Source organism: Podarcis bocagei, assembly GCF_964188305.1.
Source record: "Podarcis bocagei genome assembly, chromosome: 5".
Classification (NCBI taxonomy): domain Eukaryota; kingdom Metazoa; phylum Chordata; class Lepidosauria; order Squamata; family Lacertidae; genus Podarcis; species Podarcis bocagei.
In genome coordinates this window covers 72039538-72061399 of record NC_138129.1, presented here as the reverse complement: position 1 = coordinate 72061399, position 21862 = coordinate 72039538, and the positions used below count along the sequence as shown (strand labels likewise).

The 21862-nt window shown below is 45.3% G+C and overlaps 1 protein-coding gene across 4 annotated transcripts in view; it reads left to right on the top strand.

Moving 5' to 3' along the window:
• TTLL7 (tubulin tyrosine ligase like 7) overlaps positions 1–21862 on the top strand; it is a 74303-nt gene that overhangs the window by 2846 nt on the left and 49595 nt on the right. For 2 of the 4 annotated variants that reach the window (XM_081194875.1, XM_081194877.1), the window contains exons 2-4: positions 18406–18583; positions 19395–19526; positions 21385–21506. In XM_081194875.1, coding sequence (XP_081051001.1) covers positions 18559–18583; positions 19395–19526; positions 21385–21506 — 279 coding nt within the window. In that variant the 5' untranslated portion in view covers positions 18406–18558. Of the gene's footprint in view, positions 1–2414; positions 2637–18405; positions 18584–19394; positions 19636–21384; positions 21507–21862 lie in introns of those variants that run through there. The other 2 variants (XM_081194876.1, XM_081194878.1) reach the window with 2 other exon arrangements.

Genomic DNA, 21862 nt, shown 5'->3' with positions numbered 1-21862 from the left:
CGGCCCCCCCCTGCACCCCCCATGCTACGCCACTGGCTGGACCTCTTTAATCCCTGGATCCAGCAAGCATTAAAATCTAAATAAACCAGGCTAGCTTCCTGTGTTGCGGTAACTGCCTGGGGTGGTAGGTCGTTAAAAAACGAAAGGAATGGTGGTGGGACATTAAGAGAGCAAAAGAAAGGGGGCTTTGTGCTGGATAGTAAATGAGTGGGGCTCCTACTCCAGCTCTTAGATAGTTAGACAGACAAAACCCATGGCTGATTTCTGCTTGAATCTAAAACTGTGGCTATGGGAGAAACACAACCTTTTTGGGATGTTGATGCTGTGAACCCCTCCATTGTAGGCTCATGTTTTACATATAAGTGTAAATAAACAATATATCATAAAGACACCACAGTCTCTGCTGTGCCTCGTTTTCAAAAGGAAACATGGAACCCCTGGAATCTCGCATTACTCGGAGATTGATGGTTGAGAAACACTGGTCTAGGGCTTTGTGAATTAATACAAGTACCTTGAACCTGGTGTGGTAGCAAATCGACAACCAGTGCAGCGCACCACTTACAGATAAAAAAACCCCAGAACATTAAGTGGTTTTAATAAATAAATAGGGGTGTGCCATTTTAGTCTGGGTGGTGTAAGCCATGATTTCTCAAATGCAAATTAGAATCTTCTGTCTGTCAGGCCTTGGAAAAGAGACGAGCAAGGGATAACATTTTGCCCTCCTTATAATGGCCTGTTAACAATGCAATTCTATATGTGCCCACTCAGAATCCAGTCCCATTGAGTTCAATGGGATGTTCCTAAGTATGTAGAGCAGGGGTAGCCAGCTTCGTGGAAGCTTATTGAACTACAACTCCCATAAGCCCCCAGTCAGCACAGCTAACAGACAAGGTCAATGGGAATTGTAGTCCAAAACATCTGGAAGGAGCTAGGAAGGCTATAGGAAAGCCGGGGTGAGTATGGTGCTTGATTGGGTGCAGCTCTCCAGTGAGGAGGGAGAGAAGGGAATTGGAGAAGTAATATTAGCAAGAGAACAGCAAGGAAAAGCAGCCGTGTGAGGCTGCATGATTATAATCGGGAACAGGGCAGTGTTGCGATCCTTATTACATGCACTTACTTTATAAACTGGCAGGCTTTACTTCCAAATCAGGGTTTCCCAAGCTTGGATCTCCAGCTGTTTTTGGACGATAGTTACCCTCATCCCTGACCACTGGTCCTGCTAACTAGGTTATGATGGGAGTTGTAGTCAAAAAACAGCAGGAGACTCAAGCTTGGGAAACCCTGTTCCAAGTAAAGCTATCTCGCACAGGCATAGGCAAACTCCGGCCCTCCGGACTACAATTCCCATCATCCCTAGCTAACAGGACTAGTGGTCAGGGATAATGGGAATTGTAGTCCCAAACATCTGGAGGTCTGGAGTTTGCCTATGCCATCTGCTCACTGTAGCCCTGATGATGCGGTGCATGAAGCCCAGGAAAGAGCAACCTTTCCCCGATGCACCTCGTTGCTGTTGCTTGCAGGGAAACTGAGTCAGCCCTGCTGCTGCAGCAGCCGAAGAAGATGGGCAGCCGATGCACCGGCTGGAGAGACCAGAATCGCTGCTTCTCCGGTTGCTACATCCCATCTGTTTGCAATTCGGAGGCAGCCGAGGCGGGCCTTTACATTTTCACGGCAGGAGAGGGGTAGGTGGGTGGAATCTTCTCTCCTGCCGCCTTGGTACCACATATACATATATACTGTATGTACAGTTGTTGTTTAGTTGTTTAGTTGTGTCCGACTCTTCGTGACCCCATGGACCAGAGCACGCCAGGCACTCCTGTCTTCCACTGCCTCCCGCAGTTTGGTCAAACTCATGCTGGTAGCTTCGAGAACACTATCCAACCATCTTGTCCTCTGTCGTCCCCTTCTCCTTGTGCCCTCCATCTTTCCCAACATCAGGGTCTTTTCCAGGGAGTCTTCTCTTCTCACGAGGTGGCCAAAGTATTGGAGCCTCAGCTTCAGGATCTGTCCTTCCAGTGAGCACTCAGGGCTGATTTCCTTAAGAATGGATAGGTTTGATCTTCTTGCAGTCCACGGGACTCTCAAGCGTCTCCTCCAGCACAATGATTCAAAAGCTTCAATTCTTCGGCGATGGTCCAGCTCTCACTTCTATACATCACTACTGGGGAAACCATAGATTTAACTATACCGACCTTTGTTGGCAAGGTGATGTCTCTGCTTTTGAAGATGCTGTCTAGGTACAGTATCTGATTTCTCCAGCAATCCGCCTCCCGTCCCCTTTTAGTGCACAGAAGCCCTGCAGTTCCCTGGTCGGGCAGCGGGTGTCGCATGGCTCTCTCTCTCTCCCTCTGCTCCATCTCCCCCGCGCTTGAGGAATGGTTCGCTCCGGCCTCCCCGCTCTGCAGCAACATCCCTCCTCGCGAGCGTGTCCAGCCCTGGCAGGCTCCGGAGCAGATGCTGCCGCCGCTGCTGCCGGGGGAGCGAGCTGGGACGGACGCGAGGCGCACCCGCCAGTCTCCTTGGCCGTTGGCACCGGGCAGCATCTGGAGGAGGAGCCTGCCGGATCTCGGCGCTGCCCGGGACGACAACAGCCCGGGGGTGGGCGGTAGGTTGAAGGGACCCGCCACCCATTGCAGGTAAATGACAGCGAGCCGTTGCATCATTTAGGGATCATAGCCTCCCCGGTCCCTCGCCGCCAGCCAGCCAGCCAGCCAACCTGGGCATATTCTAAGCACAATAGCTATATAGCTCCAACGCCCCTTCTCTCCCTATCTGTGCCCTGCAAAAAAGGAAAGAAAGAAGAGCTTGGGGGGGGGGGTTGCATGGGTGAAACTGATTCTGCAACAAATAGGGGCGGGTGTCAGGGAAGGGGAGAGACGGGGCTGAAACTGTTGATGATTCAGCATCATTTTCTGCAAAGAGGAGTTGAAGAAGGGAGCCCCGTGGAAAAGGACCCCACGAAAGCCCTTCTCCCCAGTTGCAGGAAAAGCCCCATTGGAAGGTGATGCCTATAAGCCATCTGGAAGATCTGCAGTGGTCGTTCACCTTGCTTTGTCATGTGCACCCAGAGCTCAGCTGCGCTTTGCTCTTTCTGATTATTGCCATTATTATTATTTTTCTTGTTCTCCTTTCCCCTGCTTTTGGGAGAGAGAGGGGTGCTGCTCTGATTTGCACTGGCTTAGCTGTGCCCAAGGGCTTTGTGGCACCGTTGCTGACAAAGATGTTTTGCTGCGAAAAAGAAAGAAAGACAAAGAAAGAAAGGCATAAAAATTCTGGAGAGGTTTTCTTTTCCCGTGTCAGGGAAACAGGAGGTTGCAGGGAGGAGAGCCTCAATCAAGAATGTGTTGGGCCTAAATGATGAATTGCATTTGGATAAATGTCGTCTGAATATTTCTGAGCGTGTTAAGTCAGATCTTCTTATTTTTTATTTTAAACCACGATGACTGGAAGTTTTCAGCTTTGATACAATATGCTTGCATCTACGATGGTGTCTTCATTTTGATAAGACGGAGGCACCTGTGTGATAGAAACTAGAAATGAACTGCTTGGCTTATGCCTGCAGAAATGGAATAGGATAGAAAGAAGGGGCAATTTATTGGCTGTGGACTCCCCACCCCCCTCGGTCTTCTAGCTAGATGGAAAATGAATGTTTATGGCTTTTTGCTTTCTTTTCTGAAGTAGAAGTATGCAAAAAAATTCCCCAGGATAATGTGGCTGTGCTAACTCAGGTTGTTGACAATAATAAACGAGAAGCACCATATGGAAAAAGCTGCCCGTCATTCAGAAGAAAATATTTGTGATATGGGTGATGATAGCACTGACTGTGGTTGTGGGGATTACAATTAGGTATGCAAATGTTAAGTGTAATATTAGGTTAAGAGAAATATTAAGCTGTTGTACAGGAAATAAAAAAAATGGTTAAAGTGACCTCCATAGTGCTGAAGCTAAATAATCCTTTAGAGGACAAATGGGTTTGTTACGACTTCCATGTTCTGAGCAAGGATGCTGTCACCCTGATTACACAGCAGAATGTGATGGGATTATTTTAGGAGGTGGAAACTTTAGGGCAATGATGTGCTATTTTAAAACAGCTGAGAAATACAGTTATTTTGAGAAGATTCTATGGGGCTTTCAGATAAGGGAGAAAAGTGCTAATGGGCTCAATTTCAAGGGGAAGAAATGCATTTTCTTCCTTTCAGAGAAATTGTTGTTGGTGTAGTGCCAGGGCCCAGTCTTGTAGGCAAAAAAGGAGCTTACATTGCAGTCCTAAGTCAGTTCTATTGAATTCATTGGGGAGTGCAGCCCCAACCCTCCCCGCCCCCTGCTGCAGCCCTGCATACACTTACTACCTAGGAGAAAGCACCACTGGGACATAGTTCTGGTTAGACATGTATCCGATTGCACAGCCAGTCTTGGAAAATGCAGAATTCGAGTGCAGAACTGAGAAAGTGAATGTAAATAATGGGAGAGGGACAGAGGACACCCTGTTATCAATTTGTACAACTACGACGCAATCCATGATTATTCTCACTTTCTCCATCCTATGCTAATATGCAAAAGTACTTTTTGGTTGTCTTCATCCTTACAACATCCATGTAAGGTAGATCACTTTTAGGTCTGTTGAATAGTTGAAGATCTAAAGGAGAGAGATGGTATCTTTGTAAAACCCCTGGTGTTGCAGACTGGGTAGAATTTAAAGCATTCTCTCATTGGGCTGCAGGGCTCCCCATCAGCTTTTGTCTAGAACCATTTCCAGTGGCAGAACCCTTCACTTTAAACAGAACTTTGGCAGAACACTTGCCCGAGTAAATTTCTTTTAACATGATTAAAAATAAAATAAAAGCAGGGGAGGGTGTTGGTTATTGGGAGAGCCAGCCAGAGTGGCAACTTTTAAAAGCAGCAACCTTAGTGGTCAGGGGAGCATTGTTTACCCGACTTCCCAGCATTGTACAGCAGTGAGCAGCAGATCGGCTCCACTTCTGCACCCCACCAAGCTCCCCACTGCTTGCCTCTCTTCTCTTGGAAACGGGCCACGATGCTCCCTCTGGCTGCCCTGCTGGCCACTACTGAAATTTAAACCCTGGAAAGTGCAATGAGGGGAAAGGAGAGGAAGGGATTCCTTCCTAGGACAATTGCTTGAGTAGTTGTATTTAATCCCCACAGCTGCAGCTCAGTAGAAATCATACAAAAATCTGCCTTTGCAGTTTTTTCTTAGCAGAGCTCCTTGAATTGCTTTGCAGAACCCCAGGGTTTTCTGTAGAATACAGTTTGAGAAGCTTATGCTTGGTACCACGTCATATGTGATTATAGAGGTTAGCGTCTCCGGATGCAAGATCTTCTAGATACTGATTTCTGTAGTTCTGTTACGTCGCTCTGGCCAGGTCCTGGTGTTTCTGTTGCACAAGCCTCCTTCTTGTCCTACTGTGCTATTCCTTGTGCTGATCTCTTATTTTTGATGCTTCAGGTGTAAGGCTGTCTACCAGCCAAAGAACAGCGCCTTTGTGCAAGAGAAAAGTGTCCTGTCTCCCCTGGTCTCAGCAGCCTATTGCAGCTGCCCCTAACCTAATGTGTCCTCCATATGTTGTTGGATTCCAACTCCAGCCTGAGTCAAGGATGTTGGGAGGTGTAGTCCATCAGCATCTGATTGGGGAACACTGGCTTGTTGTAACTAAGCCAAAGCCTGCATCATCAAAACAACTGCATAGCCTCTCCTGTTTACTCCTGTCTCTCTTTCCCTTCTTTTCGATTGTAAGCGGTGTTAGAAACTCAGATATATAAGCTAGGCGCCAAAAGGCTCCTTAAACAAAGGTTACAGTAGCCAAAATAGAATATCTAGTCGCCATTTTGGGGCAAGACAGCTCTAAAGTCTTTTTTTCAATGATGGACTGACTGTGACTGATTCTCAGTTAAACATCTGGCAAGTTCAGATGACAACCTCTGGCTAGGTTAAGAGCTTTGTGAACTTAAAGAAGAAAAGTCACTTTATCCAGGGACAGTCCTACCTCTTTTTCTTAATGGTGACACAGACCAGTCATAATGTAAGAATATTCTTCACAACTGTGAGCAGGGCAGTAGGTTGGGGGAAGTGAAGATGAGTGGCAGCAATTAGCTATAACGTTGTTTATTGCTCTTGCTCAGGCCACACAGAAAAGGCACTTTGGTTCCTGAAATTCATTCTGATGGTGCAGATGAAACATAAAAGGTAGAATTCTACAGGATGTGGTATTAGCGTGCGAAAAGAGTCAGGAGCCAATGACCCCCAGGTATGCACCTCCAGATGATGGAGATGTCAGGCACCACAGTTGCAAGTGGCTGATAGCCAAGTGCAAAATGCGCCTGGCTAATTTCAAACACTGGTTGTACGCCTCTTCTGGGCAAAGACCTAAGAAACCTGTTGTTTGGGTGGCATCATGTGCATTGATGACTTTATAGCTGTCAGGGAACTGCCATCAGCTCAGAGGCGAGAGGCGGAAGGGCAGCTGGGTTACAGGGAGCCTCCAAAGATCGTGAGAAGCAGCACTTCCTCCGCGGAGGAGGGAAGCCCCGCCTCTAGTGGGGAAGAGATGCAGGGCTCGGAGGATGCAAGAGAGAGCCAAGACACTGTGCATGAGCAAAGCAGGGGGGAGGCAGGTCCCCCTTTAGCCACGCCCTCTCTGCGCAGTAGGTTTACGTGCAGAGAGGGGAGGCGTCGGATGGGGGTCAAGAGACTGCTCTGCTGGGGAAAGTTTAAGGACCTCCCACTCCCAGATTCTGCTAGTGACTGAGCAAGACATGGAATTGAGACGTTCTGCACTGTAAATGTTTTTGCACCGATAATAAAGCCTTTGAAAAGACCAGTGGGGATCTTGCCTGTTCGCTCTCGAGCAACCATGCCAGTAGGCATAACAATAGCGATACTAAATGATATCAGCAATAGAAAGCTCCCCCAGTTGTGAAACGGTTCAAGCCACTTGGGGAAGAGGAAGAAAGGCACTTGTACCAAATTGATAGAAGAAGAAGAAGAAGAAGAAGAAGAAGAAGAAGAAGAAGAAGAAACCTCCAAGGTGAACTAGACATTTGTAGATTCAGGAGATCCGGTGTTTTCTGAGTGAACCCTCTTCATCAAGGTCTTCTGTGCTCTTGGTTGCACAGTAATTTCGAAACAGAAGGTTTCCACTACTGTTGCTTTCAAGCCACTTGGCCTGAGCTACCCTTGCCTTGCACCAGCCTTCCCCAACCGGGTGCCCTCCAGATGTTGCACTACAGCTCTCCTCACACCTGACCACTGGCCATGCTAGCTGTGGCTAATGGGAGTTGAATTCCAGCAGCATCTGGAGGGCACCAGCCAGTTTGAGAGGAAGGCTGTACGGTGGCAGCAGTACAGATGGCATTTGGTGGAGAAAGCTCCATATTCACAGCAGTGTAGGATGCAAACTTATACAGTGGTACCTCGGGTTAAGAACTTAATTCGTTCCGGAGGTCCGTTCTTAACCTGAAACTGTTCTTAACCTGAAGCACCACTTTAGCTAATGGGCCTCTTGCTGCCGCTGTACTGCCGCCGCCACCCGATTTCTGTTCTCATCCCGAAGCAAAGTTCTTAACCCGAGGTACTATTTCTGGGTTAGCGGAGTCTGTAACCTGAAGCGTCTGTAACCTGAAGCGGATGTAACCCGAGCTACCACTGTACAGGGTCAGTAGTTTCCAGGATAGGAGTGCTAGACTGAAAAAAGGGAGCATGCTTTCCTGTTTTGTCAATTGCCAATTGATTTCTGAATGAATGTCCAAATACATTTCTTTTATCTGCAGAAAAGCCTGCTGCTGTCTAGATCCATGTATTATATACTTGGCAGTCTCTGGCCATGCTTAAAATGATCTCGACAAATTCAGCAGTGTAACTTCAAAAACAAAACAAACAAACAAAACCAAGCACCACTGCTCTGGCATACAATGCATACTTCTTAAAGTTTTGAAATATATGGTATTTCATATGGTTGATGTTTGATTTCTGGATATCCAGGTCAGGGTGACCACCTCTACTTTAACGCCTAAGCATTGCCATCGGAACTGAGAATGTTGGCAAGAAAATGAATTGGCATCGACAGTTGATCCATTTGTTTCTTTGACACCCATACCTTTAACTTCGTCAAGAGGCATCTCTTTGTTTCCCCCACTGTACATCCCTGACATCTTTCTGAAGTTCAGCAGCATGAGCAAAACAGCAACCATATTTCTGCAGTTTGCCCAAGGCTAGGGAAACTGGCGTCAGGATAGTCAGCATATGTCCTGCCGTTTCTCTTTAATCTACTTTTAGCTGTGCAGTTTCTGCCTTTTGTTGTGTCTTTCAATGCGGATTGTCATCAGAATGGGCTGGTGGTACATTAACATGTTGCCCCCCCCCGAAAAGCCACCTCCTGAATCCAGCAGCACATAATGGGAAAGAAGAGTTCCTTTTGCTTTCTGCAGATATGTTGATGTACGCTTCATAAGAAGTTGGCTACTTGAGCAGCATATTTTTATCACCAGAGTATTGATTTCCATGCAGCGTTTGTACTTGGGTGTGAATACTTGCAGAATGCGAGTTTGAGGTATCAAATGTAACTCACACCTGCCTTCTTGTAACACAGGTGCAGGAGATAAAGGTTGATTGCATCCTTTTTAAGGCGGAACAGGCGTAGTAATGCACACATACATTTACACTTTCTGCACCATTTCAGCATGCACAACGGAGTGCAAAAATGCTTTGTATGAACTGACCGTAGGATTCTGGCTAAAAAATAAATCTGGTGGGCCAGTGTAGACCTTATTAGTGCTGAGTTTTCTTCACTTCCAGATCCCCCAGCAGCTCTGTTTGCTGCTTGCAGCATCATCTGGAACAATGGGCATATGAAATGCTGTTCAATTTATAATTCTCCTTCTGTTGCTGTGTCTGCATTTCCCAGTACATTTCTCGTTTCTCTACTGTTGGCTATAGTTTGCTTTAACCACGGTTTGTTTTGATTTCCAGTTGCACCAGTTTCAAAGGCCTTTGCAGGCTGGTGAGCATCTTGGTCTTGGGTGGTCAAACAAATCATGGGATGAAGAAAGGCTTTAGGCTCAGACATAATAGCTAATGTATAGATATGGAACAACAAACATTGTGGCTTGTTGGCAGAAAACAAACCATGGTTATTGTGCTGGACTGCATACACACATTCAAACAAACCATTAGTGGGCTAAACAAGCCATGGCTTATCATTTTGTGTGAACCAGGCCATAGGCATTCAGTCGTGTCAAACAAGGGAGAACTGTACAGGTGACCATTGGGTTATGCATCTCCATCGCCATCTGCAAGAAGCTTTTCTAGGGGAAAGATTTTGGTGGGCTGAGTGCAGCTTATGTGCCCACCCTACCCAATAACCACGGTCTTAGTGATGAACTAAGCACAATTTTTTAGTTTTGAACGCATGGAGAACAAATCTGTCTTCATTTCAGACTTTTGATCTGCAGTCATTACGATTAGACTGTTTTGAGGACGGAGATTTTCGCAGTTTGCTAAAATACCCGGAGCTGTGAAAAATAATACAGTTGACAACTTTAATACGATGTTTTCAGCCGGCCTCACAACTTAGTTGTCTCTGGCTTTTCCTTGCGTATGTATCAGAAGGGGAAATGATTTTTAAAAAACAACAATGTATTTTGAATCATTGTGACCCTTTCTGGGACATTATGGTGAAGAGAAGGTAATAAACCAAATAAATTTAAAACAATGCCCCACCCCAAATGAAAAACAACCCTTTCTATAAGCACTGGCCTGAGACATTCTTCAGTGCTTCAGCTGCTTACAGCCCAACCTATATGCATGCTTGTTTGAAAACAAATCCGACTGAGTTCAGCGAGAGTTCAGTGGTGCGTAGGATTGCAGCCTTAGGCTTCGATGACATGTTATGTTTTAATGGGTACACACTATAGATCTACTTTGCATATGTTCTAAAACTAGTGTTTGAAGTGGAAGCATACATTTATTTCACCTGCAAATATATGCTGCCAAGAGCTGTGATTGTCAGTCTTTTTTCCTCACAGATGCTCTAAATGTAATTTTCAAGCTTATTTCTCCATGCAGGGAAGTCTCACCCCCGCCCCAAAATTGGCTCTCATTTCCTGCTTCTTACATTGCTGCCAGTGCTGAGCTTGCTTGGGAAGTGGTACTAAGACAAGGGCAGGATTTTGACCCAGTGGAAACTGCCTCCCCGCGAGAGAGTTCTTAATTGTTTTGTTTTTTTGGGTTGTGTTCTGAGACAATTTGGAATACACACTTTGGAAAATGAACCAGTCCGGAAGGAAGACATATGTAACACAAATTTAGCCGTGTGTCAACAAAGTTATTTTTACATTTGCTGTGTGCGTGGAGGATACTCGCTATATTTTTCTATGGTCATATTAGTCCGTGTTTACTTCCAAATTTGTCCTTGAACTGACATTTGCTTCTATTTTTAGCTGCTAAGAAGCATAGCTACATGCTTTATTGTGAAGGTTTTCATTTTGATTTTGTTTTGAAAAGCACCTATGGCCTAGTTTGCTGGTACATGCACTTATTTTGATCGGAGGGATGGAATAGGTTTCCCTTTCTCCATGGCCTGCAGCTTTTAAATGAGTATGAACCATCAGAGTACAGAGGGGACTTAAAATATGCAAATAGAGCTTATAAAATGGTCTTCAATGGTTATTAGTGACTCAGAGGCCCAACTTTTAACCCCACCTGGAAGTATGAGATCCACTTCTAATTTTCCACCTGATGTGTGGCTGATACCAGAAGTATCCACGCAATGATATTGCCTACCTTGGATGCATTTTGTGAATGTTCCCAAAGGCAGGGGGAAGATGGCAAGTTTCGGTATTAATAGTGGCTTCCCACACACGGGAAAACTTGTCAGTTTTCAGACGCCCACAAGATGCATTAGGAACCTGTCAACACTCGTCTGAGTTTCCAACAGTAGCATCATTTCTGTGTGTTCAGAAATCACTTTCTCTCTCTTCCATCTTTCCCCCTCTTTCTCTTTCCACATTTCTGGAGCAATGTTGAAACATGAAAATAGAGAGGGAGGAGGAGGAGGGAGGGAGGGAGGTAGCAGGGTTGCAGGTGTTGCTGGTGGTTGCAGCACACAATTAGAGCAGACCCTCCAAGTTTCCCTATTTTGCAGGGACGGTCCTGGATTTACATAAGCCGGAATGTCCCGCTCTTCCTTAAAGGTAAAGGGACCCCTGATCATTAGGTCCAGTCATGGTTGACTCTGGGGTTGCGGCGCTCATCTCGCTTTATTGGCCGGGGGAGCCAGCGTACAGCTTCCGGGTCATGTGGCCAGCATGACTAAGCCGCTTCTGGCGAACCAGAGCATCACACAGAAACGCTGTTTACCTTCCCGCCGGAGCCGTACCTATTTATCTACTTGCACTTTGATGTGCTTTCGAACTGCTAGGTTGGCAGGAGCAGGGACCGAGCAACGGGAGCTCACCCCGTTGCGGGGATTCGAACCGCCAACCTTCTGATTGGCAAGTCCTAGTCTCTGTGGTTTAACCCACAGCGCCACCCGCGTCCCAACTCACTCTTCCTTAGGATGTCCCTATTTTCATCAGAGAAATGTTGGAGGGTATGTTAGAGAAGTGTGCTCTAGTAGCTCATACAATGCCACATGGTGCCCCCCTCTTCATCTACCCCGAGGAAGAGTTCTGTGCAACACAAAAGCTGATGTGCTTAATCGTGAGCCTTCTAATAAAAAGGTTTCCTTTTACTGACCCTGCGAACACGGTGCACTACTTCCTTCCAAAGTTGAAAGCAGAATACGACAAAAGCGCAAAACTGGTAGAGGTGTGTGTGTGTGTGTTAAAGTGACCTAGTTTAAAAGAGAGGGAGGGAGGGGGAGGGAGGGGGAGAAAGAGAGAAGTTATTGCTGATGCTCTTTCTCCTTGATGTATCTGCGGTGCTCTCTTAAGTGGTTGCACCAGTGAGAAGAAGAAATTCTGTTCTTAGAAAAATCGATCCACTAGACTCTGAAGTAAATGCTGGGGCAGCAGTACAGCCAACACCAGTGAGCACATTTTGAAGATAAAGCACATAAGATGTGCTCACCTTCAGATCTTTCATCCTTTGCCAGTAGAGAGCAAGGCTGTTTGAATAACTCTGTTTTTGACAGCTAAATCCTTCTCAGAGACCTTCTTTATGAATACAGGGATTTTTAAACATGTGACCAAGATTCCTAGGCAGCAGTGATGTGTGACTTCTTCTTCTTCTTCTTCTTCTTCTTCTTCTTCTTCTTCTTCTTCTTCTTCTTCTTCTTCGAAATGCATTTCACTCCCATGGCCTGATTTTGACTATGCCTACATGGTGTGGGATTTACAGATTATAATTTCCAAGGATCCCACGTTGGGCTGCCATTATGGCTTTCATTCTGTACAGCGGCCAGCGCTAATCATCATAACTAAGGCTTGATGGAGGGGAGAAGAGGACGTTTCATCTAAAATGTCAATCCAGCCTCCTTGGTTCATGAAAAAGGAGACTTTGGGCACCCATTTATTGTCTTACCAGCACTGCATCTGTTTTACACTGCAGCAAGGCTGCCTTGTGCAGAGTTCAGGCTGAATACTAACGGGGGGCAGAGCTCTGATGTTGCTTCAGCGGCAGTCAAACTTGGACTGAGCAGTTGTATCCCAATCGCAAGCTGTGCCTTCCCCGAAAGGTGCCTTTTCAGTTAAAGGGGACCAGTCCACACCAGCAGTCTTTTTACTTTGTTGGAGCTGGGGAGAATCTGGTCTTCCTGGGGCTTCTGGGCTGGAATCGTCTGAGTTGGAGCATGGTTGAACCCTCATCCTAAATGATTCAATAGTTCCTTTTGACCGTGCAGAGTGTTTCATGAATACTGTGTCAGTAATCCTTGTGACAACCATGTGTTGTTGTTGCCACATTGCCATTGCAGGTGCCTGTGGCTGATTAGGAGAGGCTTGCCTGAAGGGACCTACCTTCTGTGTAAACATGGTCCAGCTGCGAGTTGAGGCAGGCATTTATGCACTTCCCAGATTGTAAAGCTGCGCCAGCCGTAGCAAAGCATATGCAAGTTTTGATTTGGAGAATTGTAGAGTTGGAAGGGACCACAAAGGTCATCCAGTCCAACCCTCCACAGTGCAGGAATATTTTGCCCAACGTGGGGCTCAAACTCACGAGCCTGAGATTAAGCGTCTCGTGCCGTACCAACTGAGCCACTCTCATTACATTAGCAATATGGTAAATTCATATTTCTCCTGCCAACCTAGCAGTTCGAAAGCACGTCAAAGTGCAAGTAGATAAATAGGTACCACTCTGGTGGGAAGGTAAACAGCGTTTCTGTGCGCTGCTCTGGTTCGCCAGAAGCGGCTTAGTCATGCTGGCCACATGACCCGGAAGCTGTATGCCGGCTCCCTCGGCCAATAAAGCGAGATGAGCGCCGCAACCCCAGAGTCAGTCACGACTGGGCCTAACGGTCAGGGGTCCCTTTACCTTTTTAAATGCATATTTAGAAATATATTGTGTTTCTGTGGTGACGTTTTGATTCTAAATTGAATCATAGAATCATAGAATCATAGAGTTGGAAGAGACCACAAGGGCCATCGAGTCCAACCCCCTGCCAAGCAGGAAAGGAGAAGAAAGAAGGGACCCCAAGCCCCAAGGTTTAGATAGTATATAAGTGCCATTTTCTGGGTGGTTCCCCCCTCCATCCTGCTTTTTTTCTTTCCTGCAAGTGATAAACAGCAGAGCTCTTTGTGGCAGAGCAAGTCAGGCTACAATACAATTGCTAAATGCTAAGCACCCCTCTAAACTTTGGGGAACTCTTGCAGGTGCTCACGCTTTGAAATGGCTTCTCTGAATTTGCCTCCTAATCAGCAGTGGGGAAATTGTGTTGGTGGAAGAGGCATGTTCGGCTCAGCTCTAAATCTTCTGTTGTACAGTGGTACCTCTGGTTAAATACTTAATTCGTTCTGGAGGTCCATTCTTAACCTGAAACTGTTCTTAACCCTGAAGCAGCACTTTAGCTAATGGGGCCTCCCGCTGCCGCTGTGCGATTTCTGTTCTCATCCTGAAGCAAAGTTCTTAACCCGAGGTACTATTTCTGGGTTAGCGGAGTCTGTAACCTAAAGCGTATGTAACCTGAAGCGCATGTAATCCAAGGTACCACTGTACTGCAGTTTCCCATCTATTTAAAAGAAAAGTTGTCTGGCAGAGCAGACTTCTCTGAAATGGAAGACGTTTGCGGCTATTGCGAGATACTTCTCTCTCTTCCAAGCATCGGAGAATTCCTCGTGCATAAAAATACACAGTCACCAGATCACATTTGTTCTTAAATGCTGGTTTTAGCACAAAGCTTTCCTGCTAACTTCGCGAGTGGCTTTTCCTGCATGGGGCTGAGCTCTGGCGCCTGCATTTCAAGGCATGACGAAGACTGGGCACCCTGAGGTCAGGGTTTGCAGTGACTTGGAATTACAGCTCCAGTGGACCTTGCAATGTCGTCATGCTTGTCGCTTGGAGGCAGCAGAAAGTTAGCTTGTAAATTGAGCTGGGTTTTTCATGGCTTTGCTTTGGGGTAATTGAGGTCGAGAAACACGTGTTTCTGAATACACAGACCTTCCATTTCCATTAATGCAGGGAAGGGAGTTAATTCCTTGCTTGACCCTCCCATTTGTTTTGCAGTTAAGATGCCATATTATATTTGGAGTCTGGTTTGACAATGTGGGCTTCCAGGTGTGGCCTGTCTGTTTTCAGGTGATTCCAGGTTCAGTGTCTATTATCTCTAGGGAGGGCTAAGAAAGACCACTGTGATCCAGCACAGAACAGGAACCTCCTTAGCTTCATAAATTGAAGCTGACTCCTGAAAAGACAGAGGTGTTATGCGTTCTGAGTTCTCAAATCTGTGAAGTGATGAGATGCCCTGCTCTGGGTGGGGTTGCAGTCCTCTGAAAGGAGGAGGTCCATAGCTTGGGGACTGGATCCAACCTTATCCCCGGAGGCTCAGGTAGCCTTGGTGACTAGGAGTTCCTTTTTCCAGCTCTGGACAGCTACAGCCCTTTTGGACATAGATGATTTGGCTATGGTACTCTATGCTCTGGTTGCTTCCAAATTGGACTATTGTAGTGTGCTCTAAATGGGGCCTATCATTGAAGACAACTCAGGAGCTTCAACTGATCCATTTTTTTTACATTGGTGTGACCCACCCTGGTACCTTCTGGTGAAGGGTGGGTGGTGGTAATATTAATAATAATAATAATAATAATAATAATAATAATAATAATAATAATAATAATAATAATATGTGTGTGTTCCTGTGTCTCTAAAGTTTACCTCTGATTCTGGACTTGTAAAAGAGTATTGGGAAATGATCCATAATGACTTGAAAAAATGTTTAAAAGCCTGCATTCGCCCCATAGGATGCACACACATTTCCCCTTCATTTTTGGAGGGGAAAAAGTGCGTCCTGTGGGGCGAAAAATATGGTACATTTAAAGGAGACTGGAAAATGTTTGTTGACTATTTGGGAAATAATTGTGTACAGCTGAAAACACTGTAAACAAGTTTTGATAGATGCAATAATGGAATAACGAGTGGTATAGTTTTTGTAAAATATGCAGGGATTTATGATAAGTAAAATGAACCATGGAAAGTGAAGAAGGGAAGATTGATATCTTAAAGATGCTGGTCTTCAAAGTCCTAGTCCAGCCCTACAACTACTACACTTTAGGACAACAATATAAGGGGAAATTATAACCCCACCGCTCCTAGTCCTGCTGTCCCCATCCCAATTCACTTGGCTGCATGGAGGGGGGGGGGGCTGGGGGCTGGGTGGAATTAAAGGAATAGGCCATCTGAAAATGGCTCACCAATATTTTTTCTAGTTAGGACCTTATTGCAGTTGGGTGTGGGAACTATTTCTCCAAGGACACGGGAAGGATGCTTGTTAGCAGCTGTTCTGATTTTTTTCTTTTGTTACATAATCAACACTTTTTGAACTAATGAGTTGAATCACAACGATTATGTTGTTCCTGCAATCTGCTGGCAGCAACTGAAAACATGAAACCCTTTGCAAAAATAGCCAAGGTGATGTTCTAAGAATGGCTGGCTGATTAGCAATGTTTTCCATTAAAACTAATCAGTTGAAAGGCTAGTTGTTACTGGATTCCCTTCCAAATATGCATTGCTGAAATCCTTTCTCAAATTAGCCTGATAGTGCATATGCCATGTTATTACATTTTGGATGGGCTTGGCCCTGGAAGTGGACAAGTCCAGATCTCAACAATCAAATAATTTGGCCCAGCCCAAGACGTTATCAGAGATGCTCTGGAGAGACATTCTGTGGCCTTTACCTGGTTCTAGCAACTTGTAAAGGGAGGCAAGATAATATATTGGCTCTAAGTCAGGTTGTCATACCTTTTCTCTCACTCTGTATAAGCCATGGTTTGTTTAACTGAGTTAGTTCATTTGTTTTACTTCTGACTCTGACCCAGCTAACCATGGTTTGTTTGAAGCTGACCCAGCTTGGAGATCTATCTTTGCCTAGTAAGCTAAGATATCCACCAGCCCTGTGCGTGCATACTCCCTTTTCACGTCACTGCTTTCACCCTCTCTTTTTGGTACTCCGTGGTCGAAGAGTTCCTGGCTGAATTAACCTTGGTTGCCCATTATGTCCAAACTGTTTTGGAGCAAATTGTGATCTGAAATGATGGTTTCAAATCCTGCTTTCCTTCAGTTCTGGTAACCATAGTGTTCTGGTTTAGACATAATGGGAAGATACGGCAATTTATTCCAGGAAGCATTCAACCATGGCATACTGTGGTGGTGGTAAGGAGTGGCATAAGGCTTCTGCACATCTCAGCTTAATAATCCAACATGAATGTGCAGAGACCAAGCCAACATTTCCTACCTTGGCACTGTTGCATGCTGATGAAGACTGGAGGCAGGCAATGTTTTTAAAAGAGAGTTGAAAGTGGCAAGAGAGCAGCATCATGGTTTTCTGTGGCAAACAACAAATGTTACTTTTGTCCCTCTATCGTCAGTGGGCTTCTGAAACAATGCAAAAGCCTTTTACCAGAGGCAAAAGTGAGTCAAGTACATGTATCATGAGTGGGAATCTTAAAAGACTCAGTTCTCTTTCTGGAGGGACCCGGGTGGTGCTGTGGGTTAAACCACAGAGCCTAGGACTTGCCAATCAGAAGGTCGGCGGTTCGAATTCCCACGATGGGGTAAGCTCCTGTTGCTCGGTCCCAGCTCCTGCCAACCTAGCAGTTCGAAAGCACGTCAAAGTGCAAGTAGATAAATGGGTACCGCTTCAGCGGGAAGGTAAACGGCGTTTTCGTGCGCTGCTCTGGTTCTCCAGAAGTGGCTTAGTCATGCTGGCCACATGACCCGGAAGCTGTATGCCGGCTCCCTTGGCCAATAAAGCGAGATGAGCTTCAACTCCAGAGTCACTTACGACTGGACCAAATGGTCAGGGGTCCCTTTACCTTTACTTATACCTTCTCTTTCTGGAAGCTTTTTCAGAGAGCTGAAGATTTAATAGAGAATGGAGCTTTCTGCCCCAGTGCTGATGAGCATTATGTTCATCTATCCGTTGTATATTTTTAATCCTCCTGAATGAACAAAATAGGCTGTGTCGATGGCGTCCCATGCACTTCAGTGCAAGAGGCCAAGTTTTTCCTGCTCAACATTTACATTAATGCATTCTGTAGCTGTTCCTCAAGTGCCTGTTCCTTGTCATCTGCAAGCTTTTTTGTTTATAGTCCAGATAAGCTATTGGGAGTACAGTATGTGCAGTCAAGTCCATAACTGGCCAGAAAAGCACTGTGGCTTGTAATGTGCTCAAGACATGGCATTCCTCCTACCCTTTTAAAACTAATATATTATGCATCAGTCAGGAGCATAGTAGAGCTTCTGTCATCAGTATTAATCTGTCATGTAGCAAGTTTAAATTGGCTGCGGCTTGAATTTGACAGGTGTCGGTACTTTTACATCATAGCTACATTTTTGCACAATGCTACTTGATGTAACTGTGGGATATAGAGAATGCCCATGGGTGATAGTCAGCTAAGTTTTACTCAAGAGTAGGTCAATGGTCTTCAGCTGGTTCAGACCCATCTCAGGCACCCAACCTTCAACTATGCTGGGCAACATCTGGGGAATTTAGTGGCTGTAATGATTATTCTGTATGTCTTTTCTAAAACAGTATGTGAGATCAAATATAAAGCAATAAACACCGGAACACGTTTTGGAAACTTCCACCTTAAAGTTTATGGGTTGGATCTGAAGGTTCTCTTCCTAGCGATCTGATTCTTAATCTGTACCTTTAAAAAAACCCCCAAACCTCTGCTTTTTAACCTCACATTTTACTTTGTCCATAGTTATTTGTAATGGGTTCATGTCCTTATTAAACGCAGGCACCTGTTTCTTTTTCGGAACTGAGTTTCGCCACAGTCTTGAACTGACATGGTATGACAAGAGCTTTCAGAGAACTGGCTTGGAGGGCCTTTGAAGTTTCCTGAGTGCGTGCAGCAGGATTTGGGCTCGGCTATTGCACCCTACCAGTGACCATGCCATCCTTGCCCAATGAAGGAGGTAGGCTTCCATCTTGCAAAAAGCCTCGTATCTTGGTTATATTTGGTCAAAGACGGACGGTGCACAATTCCAAGGCCTGCCAATGCCATGTACGGGATTGGGCAGCGCACATGCACCTCCTCTACTGCATATGCCATAATGCATGGCATGAACCATATTTCTGATCCCTGCCATTCTTTCATATTAAAAGGGGGGTGGGAGTGGCTAGTTCCAGGGTTACCTGAATTATGTGCTTCCTGATGTACATGCATATACACCGTGTTCCCATGCTTATGCTGTGTATACAAAGTGGGAGAACCACACACGGTCTCACTGTTCCTTCATATGACCAAGGTGTATTCTAATTTGTATTTTAAAAGATTTTATAAAATGCTCGCATTATATTAATTCAGGGAGGTGTGTAGAAAAACGAAAGTGCAATATGTTTACCCAAAAGAATAAAATAAAATTAATGGTGCAAGACTGGAAGGTGAGCTGCGGACAGTAATTTTAAAATGCCATTCAAAAAAGGCCTGGGCACCTGAAATAGTCTTGGTCATGCACCTAAAAATATAAAATAGCCCTGCGCCTGCATCTCGTTGGAGCAGGACTGAGACTGAGTGAGCTATAAATTGCTCCAAGATGTTTGCAATACCTTCTCGACCTAAACCAAAGGGAAGTCCTCCCTTTTTAATTTGATTTTTGTACTTTTGTTATGCCTCCTAAGACCAGGCGACAAAGAAACTTAGCTGTTCATCTTTTGTAACTACTTGCGAGAACTTTGTGACAGTGATATAGAATTTTATTCCTCCCCCTCCCTATTTTTAAACAGATAACCAAGGGACCTCTTCTCTGACTTTGAGCTCGGAGCTGCCTTACCAAAGCACAATAAGGAGGAAAGTCAGAGAGAAGAAAAAACACGGAGCAATCACTGCGAATGTCGCTGGCACCAAATATGAGATCGGTAGCAAGCTACATATTCTGCTTACCTTACAATTAAATTATGTGATAAGAATAAAGAAAAGTGGATGGAGCAAGGACAGTTACATAGCTAAAAAAGCTTCCAGGTCAAAGTATGATAGAACGTGATACTATTGCTATTGTGGCTTGTGGGTTGCCATGGGCATCTGGTTGGCTACTGCGAGAAATAACCGGGCTACTCGAATTTCTGGTCTGATCTTACTATGTTCTTAGGGAATTGATGAACCACCCCGGGATCTTCAGATGAAATATACAAATTTAAGATAAAGAAACTATCATAATTAGCCACCGAGAGAATAGCTCAGTTGTTTAGAGCATGGTCCTGATAATGCCAAGGTTGTAGGTTTGATCCCCATATGGGACACTTGAGTATTAACTGAATTGCAGGGGGTTGGACTGGATGATCCTCAGACTCCCTTCCAAATCTATGATTCTATAAACCCAGACTGCCTTTATGAAACTCCGAATATTTCCCCACCCAGGCACTGATCAGGCCTACAGCCTGCATCAACCTTTGCTGTATGAGTTGCACTTCCAGATGTTTTGGATGCAGAGTCAGCAGCCAGTCTTAGTGCCCTAAAACTCCGGTTTATTTATGCTTGGTTGAAATGTCACCTGAGAGAGAATAGCTGCTTAAAGGCTTAGTCCCGGTTCTGTAAGAGCTCGCACATTTGCTGGAATGTGTGCGTTAAGTGCCTTCTATTAAACCATCCCAGCGTCTGACGTTTAACAGGACTACTCACAGTGCATTAAGCTCAACGCCTCACCCATTTCACATTAATTTTACACGTGGCTTGCAAAAGAGCAGGGAGCGCATTTCTTGCTGGGCCGGAGGTTGGCTTTTTACCTTCTGAGTTTAGTCACAGGAAATTAGGTCTTGGGGGCTTATGACGAGGGCGCTGTCATTTGAATAGTCTTCCTGTAATTACCATTCAGAACGTCATTCTCTGGAGGGGGTCGTATGGCAGGTCTCCAGCTGCCCTTTCCGTAAACAGATTTCCATACCCGTACAAATGCAACTGGGTCTTCTGATATCCCCTCTGTTTCATAAGACTCAAGCATCGCTCTGTTGCCTTTAGATACATAGGAAGAAAAAACAGGAAGCAGCCAAAGCAGACCCCAGTATTGTCTACCCTGACTTGCAGTGGCCCTCCAGGGGTTCAGGCTTGGCTCTCTCCCAGATCTACCTGGCGATGCTGGGGATTGGATCTGCATGCCATACAGATGTTCTGACCTTGAGCTATGGCTCTTCCAGGTTTGATCCCCATATGGGACTGTTGCATATTCCTGCATTGCAGGGGGATACATGGCCCTTCCAACTCTACAGTTCTGTGAGTCCCCTTTGCTCGTTTTACAGCTGTGACCTCTCCCCCTGCTTTGGTATGTCAGACACGAGCAATCGCTCCACCAACCTCTTGTGTGCACACCAACAGATTTCTGTTTGATTATTTATGCCTAGATAAGAAATCACCCTTGCTTGTGAGGTCAACCTTCTCATCCCGTTTCACAGCCAACATATTGCTGCCGATCTCATGTCAGAGATGCAGCTGAGAACTAAATAGGTTATTCCTCAATCATTTTTGGTTGAGCGACAAGCTCTTGTCGGTTCCTTTAGCAAGCTAATGTTTGCTCCCAGCCCCAGCAGCGCAATGATTAAAACTATGCAATCGGCAGGATTAGATTTGCAAAATTAAATATCGCAAGGTGAGCAGCACAAGATTTTTTTTTTAAAAAAACCAATAATAGCCTGTGTGCTAGTACTGCTGTATAACTAAATTATGTGTACTTTCCCTGGGAGTCTAGTTTGATTTCCCCCCCATGTACCTATTCCTCTCTTGCAGTACGCGTAGTAATTGAAGAAATGGGCTATGTAAAGACTCGGGACGACGATGAGACTGCAAATCTCATCTGGAGTGATTGCGCCGTGCAGCAGGAAAAGATTGCCGAGCTCCGAAACTACCAGGTACAAAGAAGAAATAACCAGGTAGCCTTGGGCACCTTGATCAGGACAGTAGAAGAAATAATAACATTTCTGTATTGCTCAACCTTTGGTGTGTGTGTGCGGAGAAATCTGTATATTTGATTGTTCATTCATGATTATGTACCCATTACCTTCTACTGACATAATGGGAAGCAAGAGCTGACTTTCCTGTTGGCAGAGGTCTCCTGGATTTCATTGGGGAGGGGGGCGGTGATGTGCAAACTGATTCTTCATTTGGTGGTTGCACATTTCTCTCCACACACACAAAAAAAAATACCTTTTTGCTACTGCTGCACCACCTGAAGCTGATGGACAGCTTTTCTTGTTCCCAAACCAAA